General features: G+C 54.9%; 6 protein-coding genes across 6 annotated transcripts; 1 reads left to right on the forward strand and 5 right to left on the reverse strand.

Moving 5' to 3' along the window:
• Positions 1-26: 26 nt before the first annotated feature.
• ATEG_00037 (putative origin recognition complex subunit 3) lies at positions 27-2,462 on the reverse strand (the record flags this gene model as incomplete). The annotated part of the gene is made up of 8 exons (XM_001210123.1): positions 27-1,005; positions 1,050-1,171; positions 1,219-1,492; positions 1,538-1,677; positions 1,728-1,899; positions 2,013-2,086; positions 2,141-2,338; positions 2,400-2,462. The coding sequence occupies 8 exons, from the start codon at positions 2,460-2,462 to the stop codon at positions 27-29; spliced, it is 2,022 nt and encodes a 673-aa protein (XP_001210123.1).
• Positions 2,463-2,811: 349 nt separating this feature from the next.
• ATEG_00038 (pentatricopeptide repeat protein) lies at positions 2,812-5,273 on the forward strand (the record flags this gene model as incomplete). The annotated part of the gene is made up of 2 exons (XM_001210124.1): positions 2,812-2,831; positions 2,990-5,273. The coding sequence occupies 2 exons, from the start codon at positions 2,812-2,814 to the stop codon at positions 5,271-5,273; spliced, it is 2,304 nt and encodes a 767-aa protein (XP_001210124.1).
• Positions 5,274-5,474: 201 nt separating this feature from the next.
• On the reverse strand, positions 5,475-6,407 carry ATEG_00039 (Sec63 complex subunit SEC66; the record flags this gene model as incomplete). The annotated part of the gene is made up of 3 exons (XM_001210125.1): positions 5,475-5,867; positions 5,935-6,254; positions 6,308-6,407. 3 exons carry the CDS (start codon positions 6,405-6,407, stop codon positions 5,475-5,477), a joined length of 813 nt encoding a protein of 270 aa, XP_001210125.1.
• A 639-nt stretch (positions 6,408-7,046) lies between these two features.
• On the reverse strand, positions 7,047-12,044 carry ATEG_00040 (chromatin segregase YTA7; the record flags this gene model as incomplete). Its single annotated transcript, XM_001210126.1, has 2 exons — positions 7,047-9,961; positions 10,022-12,044. The coding sequence occupies 2 exons, from the start codon at positions 12,042-12,044 to the stop codon at positions 7,047-7,049; spliced, it is 4,938 nt and encodes a 1,645-aa protein (XP_001210126.1).
• Positions 12,045-14,030: 1,986 nt separating this feature from the next.
• ATEG_00041 (putative C2H2 finger domain protein) lies at positions 14,031-16,683 on the reverse strand (the record flags this gene model as incomplete). Its single annotated transcript, XM_001210127.1, has 5 exons — positions 14,031-14,784; positions 14,844-15,488; positions 15,540-15,803; positions 15,858-16,594; positions 16,678-16,683. 5 exons carry the CDS (start codon positions 16,681-16,683, stop codon positions 14,031-14,033), a joined length of 2,406 nt encoding a protein of 801 aa, XP_001210127.1.
• Positions 16,684-19,038: 2,355 nt separating this feature from the next.
• Positions 19,039-22,542, reverse strand: ATEG_00042 (putative C2H2 finger domain protein; the record flags this gene model as incomplete). The annotated part of the gene is made up of 1 exon (XM_001210128.1): positions 19,039-22,542. The coding sequence occupies one exon, from the start codon at positions 22,540-22,542 to the stop codon at positions 19,039-19,041; it is 3,504 nt and encodes a 1,167-aa protein (XP_001210128.1).
• Between the last annotated feature and the right edge of the window lie 1,409 nt (positions 22,543-23,951).

Below are 23,951 nucleotides of genomic sequence, written 5' to 3' on the forward strand. Positions count from 1 at the left end.
ACCAAGATAGTGATGATATACAACATTCATAGTCCCATCCATGCCGTCTTAGCAACATGGTCGGTCTTCTTGCGACTGTTCTTGACCACTCCAAGAACCTTCAACTCAGAAATGGCTCTGTAAAACAACGTCATGATCACACGTTCATCACAGTCACCACCCTGATCACTTTCGAACACCGCGTAGAATGCCTGCCAAAGATCGTATATATTAACAAGGGAGCCAGATTCAAGATATAGCTGATATAATATGGCCGTGGCGGGTTGTTTTGCAGAGATCTTGGTGTTCGCCGTCTCCGCGTCTGATATCAGGTAATCGAATGGACTCGACAAAGCTCGCTCAATGGCAAATCGAGGCCGGGGGGCGAAAACTTCCTTCAAAGGATTCTTCATGTCAATAAGGAAGGCTTCGTGGAGGAACAAGTCTTGCGGCCGAAGCAAAACGTCCGTAAGGGAGGCCTCTGTCAAGGAGTAGAAACGGTCCACGATCTTTGTGTATTCAATGTCTGGTTCGGACAGCTTGGCCTTGCCCTTATTGAGTTTGACACGTTGTTGGACGACTGTTGTTGACACAACGGAGTTGTGGCTGTCATATTCGCTCCGGAAAGGTTGTGCGTCGGGATATGTCTGCACGAGGGTTTCAAGGTCTCGCTTTAATTCTTGAAACTCAGACGGTTCCATCAAAATATCCGGAAGAATAGCAAAAATTTGCTGTAGCGTGGTAGAATCAAGCGTTTTGAAAGCCCGTAGGATATCTTCAAGGTACGACGAGTTCTGGAGCTCTCCTGCCAGTGCGCGGACAGACAGGTCCGAAATACTCGCCCGTTTGGTGAGGTTAAGCTCCTTGAGGCACGCATGGACAAACGTCACCGCTTGGAAAATCTCGCGCATCCTCTGCTGTCCGTATTCAAGATGCTGAAGGCTTTGTTGCAAAAGGCATTTGTCGTCCTCCAACAAGTTGCGCACCTGTTCAGCGCAGCCTTCATCAAGTAGATTCTCACAATGCCTAACATGTTAGCTGAGAACAACCGAAATGAGGAGTGTCCTTACCTTCTGAAAGAGGGAACGTTTCGAACGGCCTCACAGAAGCGAGTAGACGGCAGATCAGAAGGCTCCTGGTTGGCAAGGAGCACTGCTAATGGATTCGTAAAGAAATGTGTCATATACGCATACTACTTCGGTTAGATATGGCCGGTAAGAAACTGGAATGCATATATACCTTTACAGTTCGACTGAACGCCTCCGGGGTCTGGAAGTAGTCACTGGACCTCTCAAACAAAACGGCGGTGATATTTCGTCCTAGCCAGAAACGCCCGTCGGATCCCGCCTGCAGCCGTTCGTAGATGCGGTCGACGCAGTTACTCGCTTCGTGAATCTCAAAGTACCGTCCTCTGAGTAGGGCAACGACTGAGCGTGGCAGTCTTCCTTCAAAAAGTTCAACGGATGTCGAAATACCGAATAGCAGGGTGATAGGAATGCGGTCGAGCCACGAGCTATAAAGTTAGCTTTTAGCCATGGGCAGCCGAGGCTCAACCTACCTCAACAAGGACAGCAAGTCTGTCAGGATACTTGGATCAAAAGCTTCGCTGTCTCGGAGCGCAATCACTAGCTTCTTGACCCCCTTTCTTTTCACATAGTCTCCCAGCAGATCAAGGTCGTATCCGAGAAGTCTCGGACCCTAGCAAATCAGTGATTGTTTGCGACTCTTTTTTATTGAAAAAAACTTACATCTCGGTCCGTAAGGAACCTATGGTATCCTTCATTCCCCTCCGTGTTTGTAATTGCACCTCGAATGATATTCTTCAATGTTGTCTTGAGATTCGGCGCATCGCCCGATTCCAGCGCGACAACTCCCCCTTCCCCAGTTGTGGTCAGTTGTTCATTGAGTCGAGTTAAGAGTCTGCCAAGGGACGAGACGTTGGATCCGACTGTTATTAATGCGGTGGGAATGCAGCCATCGTATCTGCCTGGGATCAGACGTGTGTGTTGCATATTCGCGAAGGGCTAGCTCACGTTTGGGGAGAGCACGATGTGATGAAAGACGACACATTTTCAAGCACATCGAAATCAACATCTTCAAGAATAGACTACCCAGCAATCAGCATTGTGAAAACCCGGTATATGAGCTGAGCTTGCATTACCTGGATCTTTTCTTCCTGCGCAGCCCACAACTCTTGGTAGGCCTTGTACCTCAACTGCACAGACGCTTCGGACTCGTCGCCATTCAGGAGCGGAACAAACAGGCGGGACTCGCTATCGACTTCATCATCCGGCTGCACCTTGCGTCGTTTCGAGGGCCGTTCGCCCTGGGCTTTGGAAGGTCGATAGATGTAGACGCCCTTGAATATGTTAGCATAAATAAACCGTTAAGACGCTCAATTCCTTGTCGCAAGGACATACTTGGGTGTTAGAGCCATATTTGGCGCCAGAATGCGTCTCCGTCTCCAGATGTTCCGCATCCATTGTGCGCAATTGCGAACGCCGCGAGGATACTCAGCGATGGCAAGCTGATGCTTTGAGGCCGCAGGAAATCCGCGGCGGAGCTCGCGTCGGCGCTAAACCGGATCGGGTGGTATTGGTTTTCCGCCGCGGAGCTTCATGACGATTATTTCGCCGCAACCTCAACTCACCCTTCGCACGCGACTCCCTCCCCCCTCGTCTCTCGTCCGATGTTTCAATAGATCACACTTCATGCTCCGCCAGACTGTCAAAGGAGCGCGGTGGTACCAACATGTGGCCTGCAGATGCTCGTCCACGCCGTCTCCTGCGCCGCCGCGCACCTTCTCCGTCCTAGCGCCACGCTCGATTCAATATGGCGGCCCCAATGATAAGGTCCGATTCTACGAACAGGATACCCGCGGGAGCAAGAAAAGGAGACGGATCGATCCAGAAGCCGAGGACAAGGCGGACAAGAAGGACGTGGAGAGCGAGCTGTCCAGGCTGGAAAAAGATCTACAATTGTTGAAAGAAGGCCCCTACAGCCCGAACAGCCCTTTCATCCAGGAACTGCCCGAAAAGGAGAGAGCGATTGCGCTGGAAGCATTAAGGAAATACGAAGCAGAACATGGGAAGTCGGAGCCGGACGTTGGTCTCGAAGAGGTGTTCGATGATGAGCTGGACGAAATGCTGCGAGAAGAGTTTGAGGGCCTCGCGATGGAAGAGGAAAACTGGCAGTCATCGGGAAAAGGCGAACCGAAGAAGCCTGTGGTGGTTCGACAGCCATTCGAAGTGGTACCTCAAAGCGCGGAAAACCAGGCCTATGTTGAGAAGTTCAACGACTGTCTAAAGCGGCTCGCGAAAGATGCTTCTGACGAACGACTGGCGCAAGAAGTGTGGAAATGGTACCGTCGCTGTAAACAGGTTGTGCCAGAGTTTCTGCAATCCATTCCCGACGAAGCCATGGGGTTGCTGTGGAAATCCCAAGCACGCGGGGGCGCCTTAACCTCGCGAGTCCCCCATATACAGATCATCGCAGAAGACGCTATGTCTGTCGGCAAATCCCTACCAACTCGGCATCTACTCTCCTACATCGATTCTCTCCACCACTCCGGTAAGACGAAAGAGGCCCTAGACCAGTGGGAAGCGCACCAGACAGGGCTTTCGCAGAAGAAGGACGATCTTGAAGCATACTGGAGACTGGGAGTGAGACTTTTCGCAGCAGAGAATGACCCCCAGCGAGCACAAGATATTGCGCTGGCTTTTTTGGCAAACGACAAGTCGCGTCAGCCTCGAATTCTCATCCCCGTTATCACAGCCTGGGGCAGACAGCCCGGAAAGGAAGCAGAGGTGAAGGCGTGGGCGCTATATCTACAGCTGAAAACCTTCCTCCAGCACAACATGACGATGGAGGATTACGACAACATCAGCATCAATCTACTAAAGTCCGGCCGGCCTAGCCTGGCTATCGCGGTGTTCAAAGATATGATGGTCACCGGGCAGGACCCGTCGAACGATTCGACCTCGCTCTACAAGAACGCCGTGGGCCTAGCGGGCAATCTCCAAGCGTCCAGTATTTCCGAGCGTGATGTGAACAAGATCTCGCTCGCCACGCTGACGGTCCTACCTCGCCGGTTCCAGAACCGGTTCTTCTACGCCAGTTGGATGAAGAAGCTGATCGGAATGGGCGAGGTTGACTCTGCCGCAACGGTCATCGAGTTGATGTACGAGCGAGGTGTCAAGCCAGACCCCAAGCACCTGAACGGCCTCATCGCCGCCTGGCTCCGCGAAGGCAGCCCCTCCGCGCGGATCAAGGCCGAGCAGCTCGGATGGGCGATGGTGCAGCAGCGCATCGACGCGATTTGGGCGCGCGCCAATTCTCAGGAGAAGCCTCCGCAGCTGCGGGTCAACCAAGACACAGAGGACGTGCGCATGCCAAAGTTCATGCAACGGACTATCCCACCGGGCAACATCGAAACCTTCTCCATCCTCCTCCTCCACTACACCCGGCGCAGCGACGACGGCATGATCAAGTACCTGGTCAAATGCCTCGGCGATGCGCGCATCCAGCCAAACTCCTACTTCATGAACCACCTCCTGTACGCCGAGCTAAGAAAACAGGACATCGCCTCCCTTTGGAACAAATTCCAAACCATGTCTACCTCCATCCAACCCGACCTCGAGACCTACGCCTGTCTCTGGGACTGCGGAAAACTGCAGTACGACCGCGGCCGCACGGCCTTCGTCGCTGGCTTCCCGTCCGCTCGCGAGCTCTACGCAGACATGATGCGCTGGTACGCCCAGCTCCCGGCGCGCGGGAAGGCCCTGGCGCAGGAAGAATTCTCCAAGGAACTCTACGACCAGATCATCCGCTGCTTCTGTCTGTCCAAAGACCTCCCGGGCACGCTGGTCGCGCTGTTCTCCCTGCGCGCGATCTTCAACTTCCACCCGGACGAAGTGACAGCCCGGTTGATCGTTTTGCAGGTCGCCCGACTAGCCGGTGTCCCCGCCGGCACGCCGAAGCGTCGTCTGCGACGGCTCTCGACCACCCCCAAGAGCAAGGAGAACATCGCCCACGTAAACAGACTCGTCGAGATCCTGAGCGAGCGCAAGATCGCGGCCCTGCAAGCGCGCGCTCTCAGCCTCGACACTCTCGAGCCACAGGAACGGGAACAATACCAGCTCGAGATCATGACGGACCTCCTCCGCATCATCATGGGCCGGACGGCCACCGATCCAGCCCAAGTGGAGGACCAGATTGCGGCTGCTGCGTCGGCGATGGGCGTCGCGGGGATCGACCTGGGATCGTCACTGGAAGACGATAACCTACTGCCGTAGATACTGGCATTATGTACACTATGGATGGCGTGAGCATATAGAACGGCGTTTGGGATATGTATATACCACTACACACACCTCCGTTATAATCAACTCCCACTTCAACTACAGAGACACGTATGAAAATCCATAACCTTCCCATGCATACAGAGCTAAGAGAAATAAAATAAAAAAATACCATATCTACCCCAATGCAACCGCCTATTTCTTCCCCTTCTTCTTCTTCTTCGACCCCGTCCCCGCACCACCCTGCTCATCCGCCTCTACCAACACCGCATCATCATCGCTCCCAGTGACAAACGACGGCGCAGCCGACGACTCGGGCGTCTTGACCGCAGGCGTCGACGACCCCGTCGTCGGGGTAGCGGCGGCGCCCTCAGCGGCGTCCGATTTCTTCGCGGACCCCTGCTCCTCCTCATCCAACTCCTTCATAAAGCCCTCCTGGATGCTGGCCTTCTTCTTCTCCCACCACTCCTTCTCCTCGGCAACCTTGGCCTGGTGGAACTCCATGCGCTCGCGGTAGATCACGTTGTTCATCATCTCGTTGGCGGACTGGAAGATCGTCTGGCCCCAGTTCGGGACGTATGCGTTTGCCTGTCGCCACTCATCAGCACCCTGAACACTCTCACCCACATATTCAAGATAAGAAAGGTAGACAAACCTCAGCAACAACATCCCTCACCTCGTCCTCCATCTCCTTCTCCGCGCGCAGAAACCGCTGCCACAGGTCGTCGCCGACGCTGCCGCGCTGCAGCAACATCGCCAGCGCCTGCTTCTGGCTCCGCAGCGTCATCACCCGCTTGATGTCCTCTGTGGCGCGGCGCAGCAGCGCCGCCTTGAGCACCGACTCCGGCACCGCGGGGGGCTTTTTCTCCTTGCCCGAGGTCGAGGTCGGCGCGGGCGGGTCCAGGTGCAGCAGGGAGAAGTAGATGTCGCGTTGGAGGTGGGCGGGGAACCAGGGTTCGAGGGAGGAGGCGTTTTCTGCGTGGATTAGTTTCCTTTATTGGTATGGGTTAGAAGGAATATGGACGTACGGGCTTTGCGCTTGCGGTATAGCGAGGAAAATGTCGCCAGGGAGCCGATCAGGACGCCCAGGTAGGCGAACGGCACCATCAGATTCAGCCAGTTCACCATCTTGGCGGTTGTGTTGCGGTGGACTCAGTGTGAGGAATGTCGGGTCGGCGGAGGTGAGGTGTTCAGACTGGGGTCATAATCGTGTAGGGTCTGAATGGACGGATAGTGGTACGAATGAAGAAATACTCCGTCTGCGACCCTAGAATTGGAGTTGTCCGGGAATTGAGAGTGAGGGGAGGTGAGTGGGAGAAGAAGGTGTGCTGTTATTGTTCATCGCAGGGAGTTTGCTTTGCCTTGTTCGGGAAAGGCCAGGCTGGTGTCTTGGCCGCGTCACATGCTCTCTCTGCCCTACTTTACTTCCTCCTACTTCTACTACTCCGTACTACTCTGTATACAAGCAGTCCATGCAGCACCATCAATGTCTATCTACATGATCTAGTAAATTCCACTCTCGATAAATACATGTATGACGCTACATAAATCAGATCGCCAACCCAGAAATTCAGAACAGAAACTACAAAAAGACGTGGGCTATGCCTTCAAATCCATATAGCCATTCCGGTGGATAATAAACAAGAAAGGAAATCCGCATCGACGTAGGTATAAGGGTGGGAGATCTAAAAACAAGAGAGGGGGAGTATGTATACCATCAACTTCATTACACAAGTCCAGAGAAGAAATCCATCCAAGACAACGAGTTTACATCTGGAAGCTGGCTCCGCCCAGTTGCTCTCTCGTCTTCTGGCTGATGGGTCCGATCTCTTGCATCGCCTGCATATCCTCCAGGACTTCGTTGAAGGTCTCCTGAATGCCAGCGGCGACCTTGCTGCGGTTCCACTCGCCACGTGTATGCCAGAGATAGTCCATGAGGTTGGTGTTGATCTGCTCGAGCTGCTCCACGGAGCAGCCGCTTGTCCGTTGCGTGAGCTGTTCATGCAAATTCTGAACATAATCATGGTCGATGATGAGTTTGGGTGGGAGATCTTCATTGTTCAACAGCGACTGGAGATTGGCTGGCACGTGCGAGGCTTGCCGAGAATCGTCAAACAGCGGCACAGGAGGTTGCGTCTTCGGTTGCGATTGACCAACATCCGGCGCATTGCTATCGGGATTGGAATCTGCGTTCCCAGTCAGCGACTCCCGCGGCCGCGGTGAAGGTTGGCTGCTACCTTCCTGCTGGGTGTCGGGAAGATGGGAATCTTCCTGCGACACCCGATCCGGGTACTGGGTAAGATCGGGGAAATCGTGCCTCATGCCGGGGCCGGCCACAGGGCTCTGCGTGTGGTTCTGGGGGACGGACGACTGTTCCGACGACTTCTTGTCAGATGTCGTTTGCGTGGTCGACGCCTCATTGCTGTAGTCTTGTGGCTGAGATCCAGGAGCCATAGGTGTCATTGGTCCTTTTTGCGAAAAGCTCGAAAGACCGGATTCGCGTCTCACCTGCTGAGACGGCGCAGTGTGTGAGTATGGCGGTTTGGGTTGGGCTGACGGGCCGAAGGAGCTGCCTTGCGTTTCCCTTTCTCCCGAGTGGTCCTCCGAATTGGTCATGTAGATGTCGCCATCGCCATCTGGCCGCGATCCATGAGACCCGTTGCTCGTAGGGCCGTGACCGCTATCATTCAGATCGGAGCCCCCACCATGATAACCATTGGTGAGGAAACTCACGGCCGAGCGTCGGTTGGGGGTAACAGGTCTCGCAGGGCCCTTGAAGCCCCCGTTTTCTGGGAACGTCTCACCTAGCACCACGGGACCACTAGACGGCCCAGAGTCCGTATTGCCGTGTGGAACGTTGTCATCGGCTGCTCCGGACGCAAACGTCTCCTCCGCTCTCTTGGCCTTCTCCATCGCGGCCTTTTCTCTCTCCAATTCGCGTTGGTAGACATTCTCGCACTCCGCGACAAGCTGCGGCTCAGCCTGCTCAATAGTGGCAATGTCGACCTCGACGTTGGAGAGCAGTTCGTTGGCTCTGAGCAGTCGTTCCTGGTCGCCCAGCTGCCGCGCATCCTTGGCGAGTCGCTTGATGTCGGCCAAGAAGTCCTTGGGTCGCTTGTAGTAGCCATTGGATAGACGCTTCTCGATGGTCACAATCTCCATGTTGTAGAAGAACTTGCCCGACACGGTTTCGCGAAGACCAGGGACACCATGCTTGTCCAAAGCCTTCTCGAACGGCCGGAAGGTTGTCCGATGCTCGATGGGCAGATCACTCGTGACAATGTTCGGGTCATCCTCTTCCCAGAGATACCGGATCTGAGACTCATCGATCACACCAGTTCTAAATCTCTTGTACTTCTTGATCTGGTCCATGATCGGCTGAATCCTAATCTTCAGCAAATTCAACGTCTGGTGATCCTTCTTCTTCTGGGCCTTGAGTTGTTCTTTGGTAAGTGGCGCGGCGGGTTTTGGCGGAGGTGGAGGTGCGACCTCCAAGGTCTCGAGTTGTCTCTTCTTGCGGTTCTCTGGATCGGGGAAATGCGCGGGCGACGTTTTGATATATTCAACCACTTTTCTGAAGAATTCGCGCCTCGAATCATTGCCAGGGGCCTTCAGATCGTAGAAGTTTTTCTTTGAATATCCAAACAGATTCCTGATTAATCCAACATCCGTCTCTTCTGCCATAGACTCTTGTACTCCAAGTAACAGAACCGGATCTGTGGGGGGTATAGATCGCAGGAGACCCACGAAGGTAGAGATCACAGCCTGTCCGATAGTATCAAACCAAGATTGGATGTTGGGGATGTAGATCACGCTGGGTCGATGCCGTTTGACTTCGGCAAACAATTGGATCACCGCTGCTTCGGGAGATCGAGTGGAATCACTCAGCAACGTTGGGAGGTCAAAGGACTGAACATGAAGCCCTTCAAAGTGGTGCAGGAGGGCGGCAGCGAGATACTGTTGGCCCATGCCCAACGGCCCCCGAAGGAGCATTCTCGGTCTAAACACTCGCGATCGATCGAATTCTTGCATCATCTGCTCGCGACGGAAGGTTCCGTCCGCAGGATCCTCGAATTGAGCCTCCTCCAGGGCAGTGAGCCGCTTCCTCTGAGGGAGCACCTCCGCCAAGAGGCTTTGAAGTTCCGCGAGAGGACTGCGCAGCAAGGGCTCGATCTCCTTCGGCAACGGAGACGCACCAGAAGAGGTAGACCGCTCCGACGACGGGACCATCTTTTTGATCGCGAGCATGAAGTCCTTCGGCGTAACATCAATCTTCTTGGGATCAATAAGCAGTTTCTTATCGGACTTGTAGATCTGAGGATATCTTCTCTGAACGGCGTTGAGGGCAGCCTCTGTACACAAGGCGCGAAGATCTGCACCTCCATACCCCTTCGTGATCTCTGCCAGCTCATCCTTAATGGCATCCGGCAGAGGCGGGTCCCAGCCTCTGGTATGGATATCCAGAATAGCTCGTCGGCCTTCGGTATTCGGCAAAGGGAAGTAGAACTCGCGATCGAACCGACCAGGCCGGCGAAGAGCAGGATCAATGGAATCAGGTCGGTTGGTAGCTCCGATGACAATCACCTGTCCACGACCATCCATTCCATCCATCAACGCTAAGAGTGTCGAGACAATCGATGCGTGAATTTGCTCCTGCTTACTTGACCGCACAGGGGCCAGTCCTAAAAAAAAGTCAGCTGACCATCCAGAAACAAACATCACATATCAAGGACATTACGTACCGTCAATTTCATCAAAGAAGATGATACTGGGCTGGGTCTTGCGGGCCTCATCGAACAGAAGCCGGAGTTGTCGTTCAGCCTCGCCAACCCATTTACTCAGGGCATCCGCTCCCTTCCGCATATAAAAGGTCACCTTGCGGCCTTCGGAGCTGACACTGTTGGCCAGTGCTCTTGCAAGTAGCGTTTTACCCGTTCCAGGGGGTCCATGGAAGAGCACGCCCCGCGGGGGCACAATGTGGAAGCGTTGGAAGATCTCCGGGTATAACAGCGGCAAGGAAACCATCTCCTTAAGCTGATCGATATGTCCTTGCAAGCCACCGACACTGTCGAAATTGACACTCATGTCCACGCCTAATGGATCCGCATCAGCAAGCGCCTGTTTATCCTTGACCTTGCCGAAGTTCGCAGGCGTGCCAGACAGGCCATGCGCGGGATCGGCATGAGTTTGTGTGTTCAGTAGTCCGGGGCCAGAGGGACCAAGGGCCGGCCCTCCGGCACCGCCTTTAGCCTGCTGCATACCCTCATCATCACTGCTATCGCTGTCAACCCCACCCGTTGCACCTGGCGCTCCGGGAGGGGCCAGAATTGCAGACGGCCCGCCGCCTCCAAAGGGCCCGTAGGTAGGGAAGAGGGTGCGTTCCCATTTCCCGCCACCACCGCCTCGCCCACGGCGCGAAGGAGACTCGTTTACTTCGTTCTCCGCCTCCTCCATAGGCAAAAGCAGGTCGGGCCGAATGATCCGGTAATCCACATCCTTTCGGCTGCGCCGTGGTTTCTCGTATACGATATCCGTCTGCAGCCTTCGTCGTGATCGACCGCCTTTGAGATCTTCCAGCTCCTCCGCCAGCTCTTCCGCGATATCAGCCGCAGCCTCAGATTGTCCGCGGGACCGAGACGCCCGCTTACGCAGACCAGGACGCCGGCCGGCGGTACTGTCCTCGTCCTCTTCAGGGGCCTGACTTTTCTGTGGAGAACCATTTCCAGACTGAGAGAGCTCGTCGTCATCGTTCGATTCTTCTTCCTCCGGCTCGAAATCACTCTCCTCGTCCTGTTGCTTCCGTTGAGAACTTTTGGGTTTCTTGCGGCTAGAGCGGCGTGGCTCCTCTGGTTCTTCCTCGTCCTGTTGTTCCGGCTCGTCTTGCTGACTTCGACTAGGTCGGTTCCTCCTCCTTGTGATCGGTCCCTCATCCTCGTCGTCGTCGTCGTCGTCTTCGTCCTTTGCATCCCCATTTTCAGATTCGGGTACCACCCCCACGTCGTCTCCAGCAGATTGCTGCCCATTGCTGGGAGGCGCTGCTTCTTCAAACGACTCGTGGTATTCGCTCTCCATAATCTCGAACTGGGACCCCTTGACCTCCGTCGTCGTTTCCTCGACGTACTCCTCTTGAACGACAGGCTTCTCGTCCTCTTCCGCAACAGCGGGAACCTGCTTCGCGGCACGAGAACCACGGCGCGTGGACCGCACCGCCTCCGGCTCGGGAGTGTGCGTCCCACGTTCGATCGTCTCCATATGGCGGCCCGAATTAGTCAAAGCATAGATATCTTCCGAGGGACCGCGGGTGCGGCGAGTGGTGCGTCGATTCTCCAACGGCGAGAATTTGAGAGCCTCGCCGACTTTCAGCTTGACCACGGCACTTTTTCGTTTCTTCGGCGGAGAGGCGGGCTCGTCGTCTTCTTCGTCGTCAACTTCGGCGCTGTCATCGTCGTCGTCTTCGTTGTACAAGGGTCGGTTCGTGGCGGCCCTTCGGGCGACCAAGCCGCGAGCATTCCTGGGCGCATTGAGATCTTCCTCTTCGGACTCATCGAATGACAGGTCGTCGACTCCGCTCAGTAGGTCATCGTCGGACAGGATATCGTCGTCGGAACCGCGACGGGCCTTCTTCTTGGCGGGTTTCGACTTTTTCTTCGACTTGGTTCGAGAGGTGGAGCGCCGAGACGTGCGCACGGGATGATCACTGTAGTCGTCGTCGTCCGAGTCGGACTTGTTGGCCAACTCTTCAATTGAACGTTTGACGCGCGGCATCTTGTATCGAAAAGGGTGTAATCAAGGCCTTGGACGACGGCGTCGGGACGCAGCTGCCAGATCTCACGACGGTCACAACTGTACCAAGGCAAGCGACCTCCACTCAGCAAGCAACAATGCTGTGCACGGCGATCATGAAAGCCGGCAGTGAGTGATCTTCTCCCTCGAGGGCGTCGCAACAACGATGATAGACGTGGGAAGACCGGGACCGTCGCGTAGAGCTCAGGGACTCGCAATATAGTGCAACAAGACGACGGCGGAGCGCAGGACGGTCGACGGTGGGACGAAAGGCGGACGGTAGTCTAGCGAGCGATCACAGCCGATCCGGGGAGTCGGACGCGTCGCATCCAGATGCTGAGGAATGGGCGGAAACAAAGAGAGACGAAACGTCACAGTCCAAGCGAATCAGAAACGAAAGATGGGGAAGTGAGGAGAGAAATAGGGGAGGAGATGGTGAATGACGGGGGGAGGAAGTGAGGGAGCAAGGTGAGGTGAGGTGGAAAGAGGTCGGGGACTGTCTAGACGGGACGAGAGAATAATAGAGAGCGAGAGGACCACCACTCAGTCAGTTTTCTCTCCCTAGCAGTCCCAAAGGGGACTAGCGCAGCCGCCGTGCACGTGCCCCGAGCCGCGTCATTCGACGAGCCTCGCGCAAAGACGGGCGAATTCTCCCCACCATCTCCATAGCAAAATACCACATCAACACTCGCCCTTCCTGCGGCCATCTCAACCCCCTTTTCCCACCGCCCCCCAAACCCCCGTAGACTCCACTAGAAACTCATCGTTTGTAGTCGAAAAATCATCCGTACATGACTTGCGGTCGATTTGGCCTCTTTTGGGGCGTGTGGCCCCCTCATCGCCCGGGTGCAGCTCGGGGCCTCTCGCGTCAGTGAGAGGAGAAAGAGTGATGGTCAGGAACAATCGATCATCGCCCCGGACGTCAAAGCTTATCGCCTTTTGGCTCGTCCCCGCCTGTTCGCCGTCGCTTAATCCCCGGCCTGATTTGACCCAGAGCCGCTCGCTTGAGGACGGTCATGTGATTGATGACTCATCCCGACCTCCGTCCATCGCCGCCTGCTTTGCTGCCGAGAGTAAATACTACCTCTGATTTTCGGTCCTCTCGTGTAGAGATTGTATAGAGAACACCTTGATCTTCTTGTCGTCAACTTCATCATGTTCTCCCGATTGCCGGCCACCCGGCCATTCTCTGCGCGGTCTCTGTCCGCGTTGCCGTTCGGCAGCAGGTCCTTCGGCAGCTCCCATTCCCGGCTCAACAGCGCCAAAGAGTCCAGTTCCTTCAAAGAGGGTGTAAGTCAAACCAATTAATCTCCTTTATTCTTTTAGCGACAATATCTCGTGCCGTCATACAAGAAGATTCACTACAGGCTTCCAGCCTATCCCAGTTGTACATGTGCATCTAACAACAAAACTAACGGGTGACCATAGATGGGCCGCTACAAACTGTTCGCCAGCCCCTTTGCCAAGGTCTTTCTCGGGGCCATCTTCACATACCAAGTGATCTACTGGACGTGGCTGAAGCTTGAGATGGACGAGTCGAAGTTCGAAAAGAACCGTACGTGGGTCCATCACATTCTTGATCCGTTTCTAACAGTCAACAGAAGAGGTCGCATCTCTGGAGAAAGAGGCAAGGGCATTGACTGCTACAAAGAAACAATAAGCCTACAGGCTTCACTGCTGTATGATACCCATGCAAGACCGGATTCTACTTAGTCTGAAGAAGACGTGATATGGAGTTCTACTTGCCAATTGTAACTATTTAACTATTTCATGTGATTTTTTATTATTTTTGCTATCATGTATGATTATATATATTAAGGTATATACCGACAAAGGAGCATCGTTAGTGTGCCGGAGTTGGCGACTTCAACAGGCCAAAGTCAGTGCACTCATGGACCAACCAACCCAACAGTCATTCACGCAATACACTAGGCCATAGAACTGTAACCTTCCTGGGACTAGTATGTATCACCATCCCCCTTGCATTGGCTGAGCATCCGAAAGCGTTGGATTGAGCATGTTCGAAAAAGGTTCGGCTTTATACCGCTTCACACCCGCCGCATCATGCTCCGCACAAGGCCCAAGACCAACCTTCCTTTTCCGCGAACTCAGTACGGACTCGGCATCCAGCGAAACAACCTCATCCGGATAGACCTCGCTATCGGAGTGGTGCACACTACTCGTCGAGTCGTCGTCGCTATTGTATTCGACGTCCGGCCCGCCGTCGTCCCCCGTGACGCCGTTCGCCAGCGCCCGTCGCATTTCTTCCTCGCGTTCTGCGCTCTTGGTCAAATGTCCGGACGGCAGAAGCCAGTCGCCAATGCGCTCGCCTCGCTTGAAATGCTCCGCATCGATGTGGTTGAACCGCTCGTTCCATGCATCGATGCCCTGGGTCTTCAGAGGCACGATGTCGCGACAGAAGCCACACCAGAAGCGGGACTGTCCGTTGCGCCCCATGCGGTTCTTGTAGAGGGCCTCCCGCACGACTCCATCATCCGCCTGATGGTGCTTCTTCAGATGCTGTACGTATACCTCCTGTCGATAAAAGAGACGGGCGCACGGCATGCGGCCCTGGGTGACATCCTGCATTGTACAGCGCCAGCTCTGCAGATGGAAATGCTGCGAATTTTCGTGTCGCTTCCAGTCGGCTTTGCTGCCGAATGTCTTATTGCATCGATCGAATGTGCAGCCGTACGGCCGCTCATGTCGCTTCTGATGTTTCCTGTGAGAACTTCAAAGTCAGCCCCGTCTATCTTTCAATAGCTGAAGTGGTCATCATACTTCATCTCGCAGCGTAGGCGCGTGCGCTTTGAGCAAAACTCGCATTGAATCCACCCTCGCTTGTCCGCGTTACTGTCTGAAGCGTTTTGAGTGCTCGTCTGGGCGGGTGCGGGGTCCCCAGACAGCCGTTCCAAGGCCGCCGATAGGATCCGTTGCAGCATCTCCTTCTTCTGGCCCGTCAATTCGACATTCTCTTCGATGTCTTCACCATCCTCGGTGACATGGCTTCGTCGACGCTGATTGCTGTTGATCATCTTCGTCATGGCATTGATCATGTTTGTCGCCGCCTCGTTCACCATCTCATCCATCCTATCGTTTTTCGAGAGACCTGATTGAGTCGCGGTTAACGGGTCGTGGTTCGTGGAGTTGAGATCGAGAGCCTTGAGGGGGAGTTCCAGGTGCTGGGAGGCGGTATGCGGGGGTAACCGGTTGAAATGTGAAATGCTCTGCTCTGCCAGACTCTGGGTCTGGTTTTCAGAGATCTGAAGGGTAACATGCGCTGGAGGGGAGGTGGTGAGGTCTTCCGCGGGCTGCAGCAGGGATCCTAGCACTGGTACCGGCTCTGTCTTGGTAGGGATAGTCCCCTCAGCGGAAATATGTGCCATTTCCTGTGGTTTGACACAGTTTTCGTACCAATCGTGTGACCTGGCTCCAGTATTAGCCAACAGTACGCCTTAATTTCCTTCCGGGGCTCACTTTTTCAACAACTCCTCTGTATCCTCGTCGTTATGCATCCGTGCCAGATGCTGTCGGAAGTTGTCCAACCGGGGCCATTTCTTATTTCTGCGGGGACAGTTCTGCCCAAAACACATGTAGAGCACCTTCGGGCCGCGCTCCGGCTCCTGTTTGTGCACGCACTTCTTGTGGCGTGCGAGATCATTGATCGTGCCAAAACCTTCCTTCCGAGTGCAGTTTGGCTCATTGCACTTGAACAGCTTCCGATGTCTCGCCTCATGTTTCCTTCCAGCATCCAGTCAGTGCTACCATCACTTGGCGCATGTATCTATCACATACCGTTTATCAGACGGGCATTTCCCCGTCCATTGACAGCCCGGATAGTCGCAGCGTATCACATCATGGTATAACAAGGACGACATGTCGACGTGCTCGGCCGGGTCGACCACCGGGTTGAGATCCAACGTCGACGCCCGATCATCCTGCTCGGACTCGTGGGGACCCAGATACGGACTGCAGGCGGACTCCATGACATAGGATGGGGTCGTAACGGAACGGGTCGCGCAGCTGCGACTGCTATAGCCAGAATCGGACGGATGGATGCTGTTGTACTGGCTCCCGTTTTCCGAGGGGGTGCTGTGCTGGCCGATCGAGTATCGCCGGTCCAAGCCGCCCAGTGGCTGAGGCTTTCCCGGGTGAGGGGCCATGGGAAAGGCCGGAGGGTTGGTGGGGACACCCGTTACCTGGAGCGGATTCCAGGCATCCTGATCGTTGGTCAAGCGCGGATGGCGGAACTGGGGATATTCCAAGACTTGCGATGTCGGTGACGAGGCCTGTGAGTGATATGACGGCCACTGGTTGAGGATGGATGTGTGGTTATGCGGGATGAGTGTAGGCTCGGGGCCGAACTGAAATCCCAGGAAAGAGGCGGGATCACCGAGGGCGAGGTCCGACGGTGTAACACCATCAGACGACACAGGATCAAACTGCGATGCAGACGGAGCCATGCGGGAGGCCATGATGCCTTGAAGAATGTCGCCGGAGTTGTCCCATGCGGGCTCGTGAGTGCTGGAGGGCTAGGAATAAATTAGCCTTTTTGCTTTTCTTGCGACGAGGCGGTTCCAGATGGGACAAGGTAATGGAGGCAAAAGGTACATACGCTCATCATGGCTGTCGGCGTGCGAAGAAGAGGATCGATCGGAGAGGGGAGGGTCCGGGTGGGCGTGTGGTTGATATACTCGGGACGGGGCCCTCGAATCGCAAATGAGCCAGCTGAAGATCGGAACTCAGATGAACGTCATCCGCCCTGTGCTTTCTTTTTCCGAGGAGGTCCTGGAATGAGTTGGCTGAGATGAAGAGGTCAGGCAGCAGCAACCGAAGGAGTAGAAGTAGGTTGGGTAGAGGACGAGGACTCCGAGGAAGAAGATAGGACTAAATGCTGTGAAGCCTGTCGATCGAGCAAAGACGGACACCGGGGATCTAAAAAAGTAACGACCCTAAAACGAGGGAGGAGGAAGATGAATAATAATAATAACAGTAATAATAATTAAAAAGAAAAGACAAGACAAGACAAGAAAAGAAAAGAAAAGAAAACCAGTGTCAAATGAAAAGATAAAATAGCTCGCGATGCAAGACAGTCCAGTCGACCACCCCGAGGATGATCGCCCGCCCCAAAAGTAGGTAAATAGGTAGGTAGGAGTAGAAACAACCACCGAGACTGGATCGCAGGCGCAGCAGCGAGGAAAGAGGACAGAAGAATGAAGATGACAACGATCGACCAACCGTCAGAGTAGTCCCACAAGTCAGTCAGTCATTGTCGACTCCCATTGTCAAACAGACCCCACGCGATAACGTGTCGCCGGCGAGAGAGTTTGTTTCTGTAGGATGACAGGAGGAAGGGAACCCGAGACCCGCCGGACTGGCATGTCAAGGAAAGTTGGGTCCGTTCGTTCGTTCGTCCGCCGCTGGACCCTCCGGACAGACCTGTCACAACGGTGGGAGTCCTCGGTCTGCCCTGTCATTTTTCGTCGACTGCAGCACACACGACGACGTGGCTGCAGTGTTTCTTCCCCTGCCATTCGTTTCCCCCCTCCTAGTACGGAGTACATACGTACGGTACTCCGTACTCCGTAGTATGTAGCTAGTGTGGACAGAGGGAATTCAGGGGCTTCGTCAGCGACGAGCATGTAAGGTGGTCTCGAGGGATCACCCCCCGACCAGGGCACTGATTGGTGCGATCCCCGGGGGATGAAAAAGCAATGGGAGCAGAGTTCGGTCTGGAATTACGCATGGCGACGCATTTTTTCCCTGGACACCGGTGGCTGTGCTGGTGGCCATCGGTGCGGTGCGCGATATTCTTCTTTGCGGGTAGGATTGTCGGCTGGAAAATAAGATCTCCCCCCTGAGCTGCACATCATGATCTCCTGGAGATCGGTTGACAGGATTATACTCCTGGACCCTGGAGATAGTTAGTTAGATGGAGAGAGATCCGTTGGGATTGTACGAAGCTGTCTAGATGGTTACGAGTACAGTAATTACATAACCCCTGTCCCGTGACCGACGACGACGCTAAAGCACACTGGCTGCACCCGCCCCAAAAGAGACCGTCGAGATCCTGGAATCTGCTGTTATTATGGTCTTTCTATTCAATGATAGCTGTTATACACCAGGTCCTCCGTATTATGGTACCGAATACCCTGGTGATCCCGTCTTTAGCGTCGGGGTGGTCCGTTCCAAACCCGCGTAGTGGTTGGGGCATCCCGCCCGTTCCCTTGGTCCATCTCTTGGCTACCGATCACTCGATATCTCCGCGGTCCCCGTCGTAGATCTCCGTACGTCTCTTACCAAGGCGCTGGTCACTGTTGTCACAGACCCTGGAACGCTCCTACGACATGCATCTGAGGCCGGGGCTTTCGCCGAAGAAACCCCGGTAAAACCAACTAAGAACAAGCGTCCTCTATTATTCGCCGTCTCAGGACCCTAGCATACTCCGCAGTGACCGCAGTGACAGAAAAGACATCCCGAAACCGAAAAGCGTAAACAACTGCAGAACTCGACAGACGACGCGCAAGTGCACCCGCTGAAACACCAATGAAGTAACCCAAAGAGAACCAAGGGGCCGTGGGACGACCCGACACATGTGGCCACCATGCAAAAACCGTTCGGCAAGAGGGAAGGGATATGCATGTCGTAGGAGAATGGATGGTGATAAAAATGCCGATCGAGGACAAGCGAATCAAGGGCGCAAGGGTAACCACGGAACAAAACATGGAGCATCATGTGGTTGATAGGTGAACAGAGTTAGGCAGGCCGTTTCAGATGAACTCAACGTACGTATTCACATCCTCCGAGACAGGTCAAACTAGGGGCGATTCGGGTATCATGTGCATACATACAAGGGAGGAAAAAAAGAGTAATCAGAATAAAAATAGAAAAAAAGAAACCAAGACCAAGAAAAATCCCCCCTAATCTCACAGACGGCGCCGCCAACCATGTGGGAAAAGTCAAAATGCTGTCGATGCTAATTTTGCCCCCGGTACCCTTGCGATGGGTCGTATGACATCGACTGGCCCATGGGGTGCGCGTAGGGGTAGCTGCTGGTCGCCGACGGTATGTACATTGAGCCCTGAGTATCATACGTAGCTGCGGGCATCTCGGTCGAGGGTATCGCATACGAGTACGCATCTTGATAGACACTCAAGTCCGGGTTGGAAACCTTGAGCCGTGGCCCGGCCGGCGGGTAAGTCACGGAGTTCTGATGCACAGGCATGAACCGTGACTGGTCGCCTGGCACCACCAGATGCAGTCCCGCCGGTGCGCCGCCGTAGGAGATCCCATCAAACGCCTCCATCGACTCGGGTTCCTCCGAGATGATACCGTCCGGCATGGTTGTCAGCTGCGGAGCATATGTGGGGTTGAACGGCGCAGTAAGACCGCCGCCCTCGGTGTTGTTGCTGCTGGTGTGGTTGTATTGGGTTTGTGTCAGATGTATCGACACGTCCGGACCGGGTTGGACCCCCTCTAGCCGAGGAGCAAAACTCCTTGTTTCATGCATCACAGGCTCGGCCCCAGCACGGCTGCCTCCAGGGTGATGACACGGGTCCCGCTCCCCGACCAAACCAAGAACAGGCATGGCAATCTGCTCCATGTGTTTGGCCAGATGCACCGTAAGCTTTTTCCAGCTGCTGCAGACATTGCCGCAGAACCGGCACGGCTCCTCGCGAGGACCCTTGGTCGTGTCATGCCGGCAGCTCTCAACAAGGTTCCACAATCGTTCAATCTCGCGCTCCCGGTTGCTCTCTTCCTGCGAGCCTGGACCCCCGGGGCTCTTGTTGGCAGCATTCTTGGTCTTGGTCTTCTTGACCTTTGGCTCCGGCATCTTGTGCTCACGGACCAGGTGCTGCACAAAATTATCTTTCCGGTAGCATTTGTGGGTACAGTCCGCGTGGGTGCAGGTCCACCATTCCAGATGCCGGTGTCGCTCGCTCTCATGGCGGACCCAGTCTGCCTTGCGCTTGAAAGACTTTGGATCCGGGCAGTCGGGAAAGGTGCAGGTGAATGGCTGGATGTCTTCATGCACATGCTTGGTCCAGTCGGAAGGCTTCTGGAATTTCTTCACCTGGAAGCAAATAGGGCATTCGAACTCGGCCGGAAGCCGTGCGACCGGTGGTAAGAGGACACCGGGAGGAAACTGAGCCGCAGTCACGGCCCCCTCTCCTAATGCCTGGGGGTCGTCAGGCGTCTCTCCATGACCAGGGATGTGAAACTGCGTATGCGCGGCATCCGCATCCTGGGGGTTCGCCCGGGGTGCCAGGAGTTTGGCTTCACCACCCTGTGCGAAGCAGTACCCTCCAGAGGGACATGAGTTGTTGCTGGCGGCTTTGGCATGGGCCTGCTTGCACTCCACCAGATTCCGGTAGCGGCGCAGCTGCTCGTTGGCAAAGCGTTCAACCAACGCGGGTTGCAGCCGAGGGTTCAACTGCGTGATCTGTGTCTTGAAACCCTCGAGTGTAGGGACCGGCAGACGCGACTGCACGGGGAACTCCATCACCAACGCCTTCTCGTCGAGCATATCCTCATCATCGTCATCGTCATCGCCCGCCACCTGTTTCGACGTGGACGGAGTCGGGGCCGCGTCGCGATGGCTCACCAGCTGCGGCGACGTAGCAATGTTAGCGACGGGCGGCCCACCATGGGTCCGGATCAGTTCCATCAGTCCAGGCCCCGCGTTTCTGGGAACATCGCTTCTGCTTCTCCCACGCTTGAACGAAGACCAGGAAGGACTGGTCGACGAATTGGGGGATGCCACTTTCATGGTGTCCTTGCCGCCGATCGCGGCCATCTGGTTCGTGATGGCCAACACAGCGCCCCCAGTGCTCAAGCTGGGCGATCGGGACGACCGTCGTAAACTGATATGGGGGAAACTATCTTTCCTCTGGGGAGGGCTCTTGACCTCGTCCCCTCTGTTGTTTGCGCTGTCGGAGCTAGGCAGCTTGCTGGATAAGTCAGAGAACTGTCGTTTCAAGTTGTTTGGCGTCTTGATCTGCAAAAGCTTCCGGAGGCTTCTCTGTCTCTCATGTTTCTTGCGCTTCTCATTAATCGTCAAAGCACCAAAGGCGCCTCCGTCCCCAATGACACTATCAATGTCCGCCTGGCTGAGTGGTCGGGTGCCCCACGTCGCAACACGGGAAATATTGTCCAGTTCCCTATCACGACGCTGAAACTCCATCATCGCCTGGGAGGAGGTTGACGGTTGCCCGCGAGTTGTGTTGTCCGGTGTAACACTTCGAGGGTCGTCCCACGGGGACCCGCGAAACTGGCTGGGCGAAACCGGCTCATCCAACACCTGCTGCTTGGGAGAGGACGAGCCATCTGGCTGGTCACCATCCACGAGGGACTCAGAAATGCTACCCCCAGCATCTGAGCCATAGTCGGTTTCACCATCATCACTGCTCACATGAACCAGCATGCCGGGGCCGGGAATGGACGCGTCTTTGGAGAAGGAGAAGTAATCTTCTCGCAGGGACGGATCCCCAGCACTCTTTGCCCGGCGCCGCGAGCCAACATGGCCCTTACGACCGCGGTAAGGGCTGACTTCGCCCGCATCGCTATTCGCCGCGCTCACCGACTCCGACCAAATACGGATATCGATATTTCTCTCATCCAGATGGCGCCGGAGATCCATCTCATTGGGGCTGGGGACCATGACATCCCCGCGAGACTGTGGATCAAGGCCCGCTTGTCCAGTCGCCGCGTTGGGAACCCACGAGCCATCTTGGCTCCGCGGGACTGACGGAGCCGTGTTCAGGAACCGATTCTCCCGGCCTTCGTCCCCGGATTCGCTAGATTGGTCACCGGGCGAGAGATGGACGGCGGAGCGACCTCTCGAGTAAAAGGATAGTCGGTCTGGCGAGTCCCCCCTGGAGACGCTCTCCACCTTGACGATCGGGCTCCGGGCCATGGCCGAATCGGGTGCATCCACGCGGAGTGTATCGTCCGGAGGCGTGGTGATCAGAGTGAGAGACTGCGATGGATGGACATTGTACCCAGAGTAGTCTTTGGAGTTTGGAGAGGGACTGGGGTTGCTCGTATGGCTAGGAGTCACGAGATTAGGGGTATGAAGGGTCGCTTGGGGCGAGATCGTGTCGCCATAATGTGGTGGAGATTGCCAGGAGTGGGAGTCGGAGTTAGTGTCCATATGGAAGGGTTCGACCAGGTAATCGGCGCCGGGAGAGTTGTTCGAGCTCAGATTGCTGGAGAAGTCATCGACCGGGCTTAGAAAGTCCGAAAAGGACGCGGTGTTCCCATCACCGTTCGTCGAGCCGTAGTCGCCCCGGTTCAGCGGGGAGGGCGACGTCGCGCCTTTGCTGGAATCACCGCCATTGACTGGAGTCAACCTGATAGCGCTAGATTCGAAAGCTTCTTCTGGGTCGTATGGAGCGGAGAGAAAGGGGTCGAAATTGGTATCGCGGAAAGTCATGTTGGTGGGAGAATCACTCCGGACGAATTGGGTGGATGCGGCCATGATGAGTTGCGAACTGAGTCAACTGACAATAGAGCTGGAGGTGGAGGAAAGGGTGTGCTCTATCGTATAAGACTCCGATGCCCACAGGGCTTGATATTTAGCAACGGAACCGACCGAGGAAGAGGATGTGCATGTCTAGCAGTGAACCGTAAGTCGAGTGAAGTCAACGAGGGCAGTTTTATTGAGCGTGGGACTGCTGGGTGCGATTTATTCTCCGATATGGTGGGAGACTGTAATAGTTTCGGGTGGTGGTCTGGGCGGAGGAGCTTATCGCGCAGGGATGTACAGCGATGGGGGAGAAAGCGGACAGAAGAGTGAATGGAGGGGGGAAAGAAGCGAAGGTTATCGGGATATAAAAGAGATGAAGAGGAGGAAGAGAAGTAGAACGGAGGAAAGAATCCGTGAGAGACGCAGGGGGGAAGAGGAAGGGAAGAGAAGAGGCTCTGCTGTGCCCGACAGAGAGAGGGAAGTGGAGAAGAGATGCAGCGACGAGGGGAGACAGCAGGGACAGGAAAGACGCCTTGTGCGAAGTGACTGAGCCACAGCTGATCGATCGGACAGGAAAAGGAGAGCACGAGCGAAGAGGCTCAAACGGGCGAACTCGGGTTATTATTATTATATTATTATTATTTGACGGGAGTTGTCTGATGGTATGTGTCTCTGGCCGTTAATTAGGGTTGTCAGATGGTGCCTGGGTGAGATGAGTGAGATGAGATGAGATGATGGTCTTCCGTCCTGACCGAACAGAAACGATAATAATAATCCCCTCTATTCTCTCCCTCCGTGCGGCCTTCCCTCACTGCCTATTATTATGATGACTCTTAACACCGGCGCAGACGGTGGGCGCGTCGACAACCAGTGAGCGTCCGGCGGGGTCGCTTTAGTTCGTGTTGGTCGGAGGGAGGACGATCCTTTCATCTCTCTGCCTCTCTCCACCAGTTTTCCTAGGGAATTCCTGGTTATGACCGTGGCAGAGGAATACCGTCCACTCCGAATGAAGAGCATTCCAACAGGGAACGACCGATGACTTCATCCAAACAAGGATATGGTGGGTGCTATTCTTGTGTCCAGGATGGATCTAGAGCTCCAGGATGCTAATCCCTGAGGACGGTGAATTTTGGCCCCATTCATCAGACATGCAGGAATTCTTCATCAGTTTACCGTGATTACTTATTTATTCCATAAAACGCTGGAGAAGATTAGATTGTACTTGTAGAATTCCCATAGACAATAGGAATCAACAATAGGAGCAGGAGTCAATAGAAAATTAACTTCTTAAGGCTATTTAGTCTCCACTGGTTCCCCCACTTGATCCATTGTTCCATTTTTATCCCGTTAGTAATCACCATCTATCTCCAAGTATATATTTCGTAGGAGCATCGTAGCCATACTACCGCTTCCCATCTTCG

Source organism: Aspergillus terreus, genomic scaffold (assembly GCF_000149615.1).
Source record: "Aspergillus terreus NIH2624 scaffold_1 genomic scaffold, whole genome shotgun sequence".
Taxonomy (NCBI): domain Eukaryota; kingdom Fungi; phylum Ascomycota; class Eurotiomycetes; order Eurotiales; family Aspergillaceae; genus Aspergillus; species Aspergillus terreus.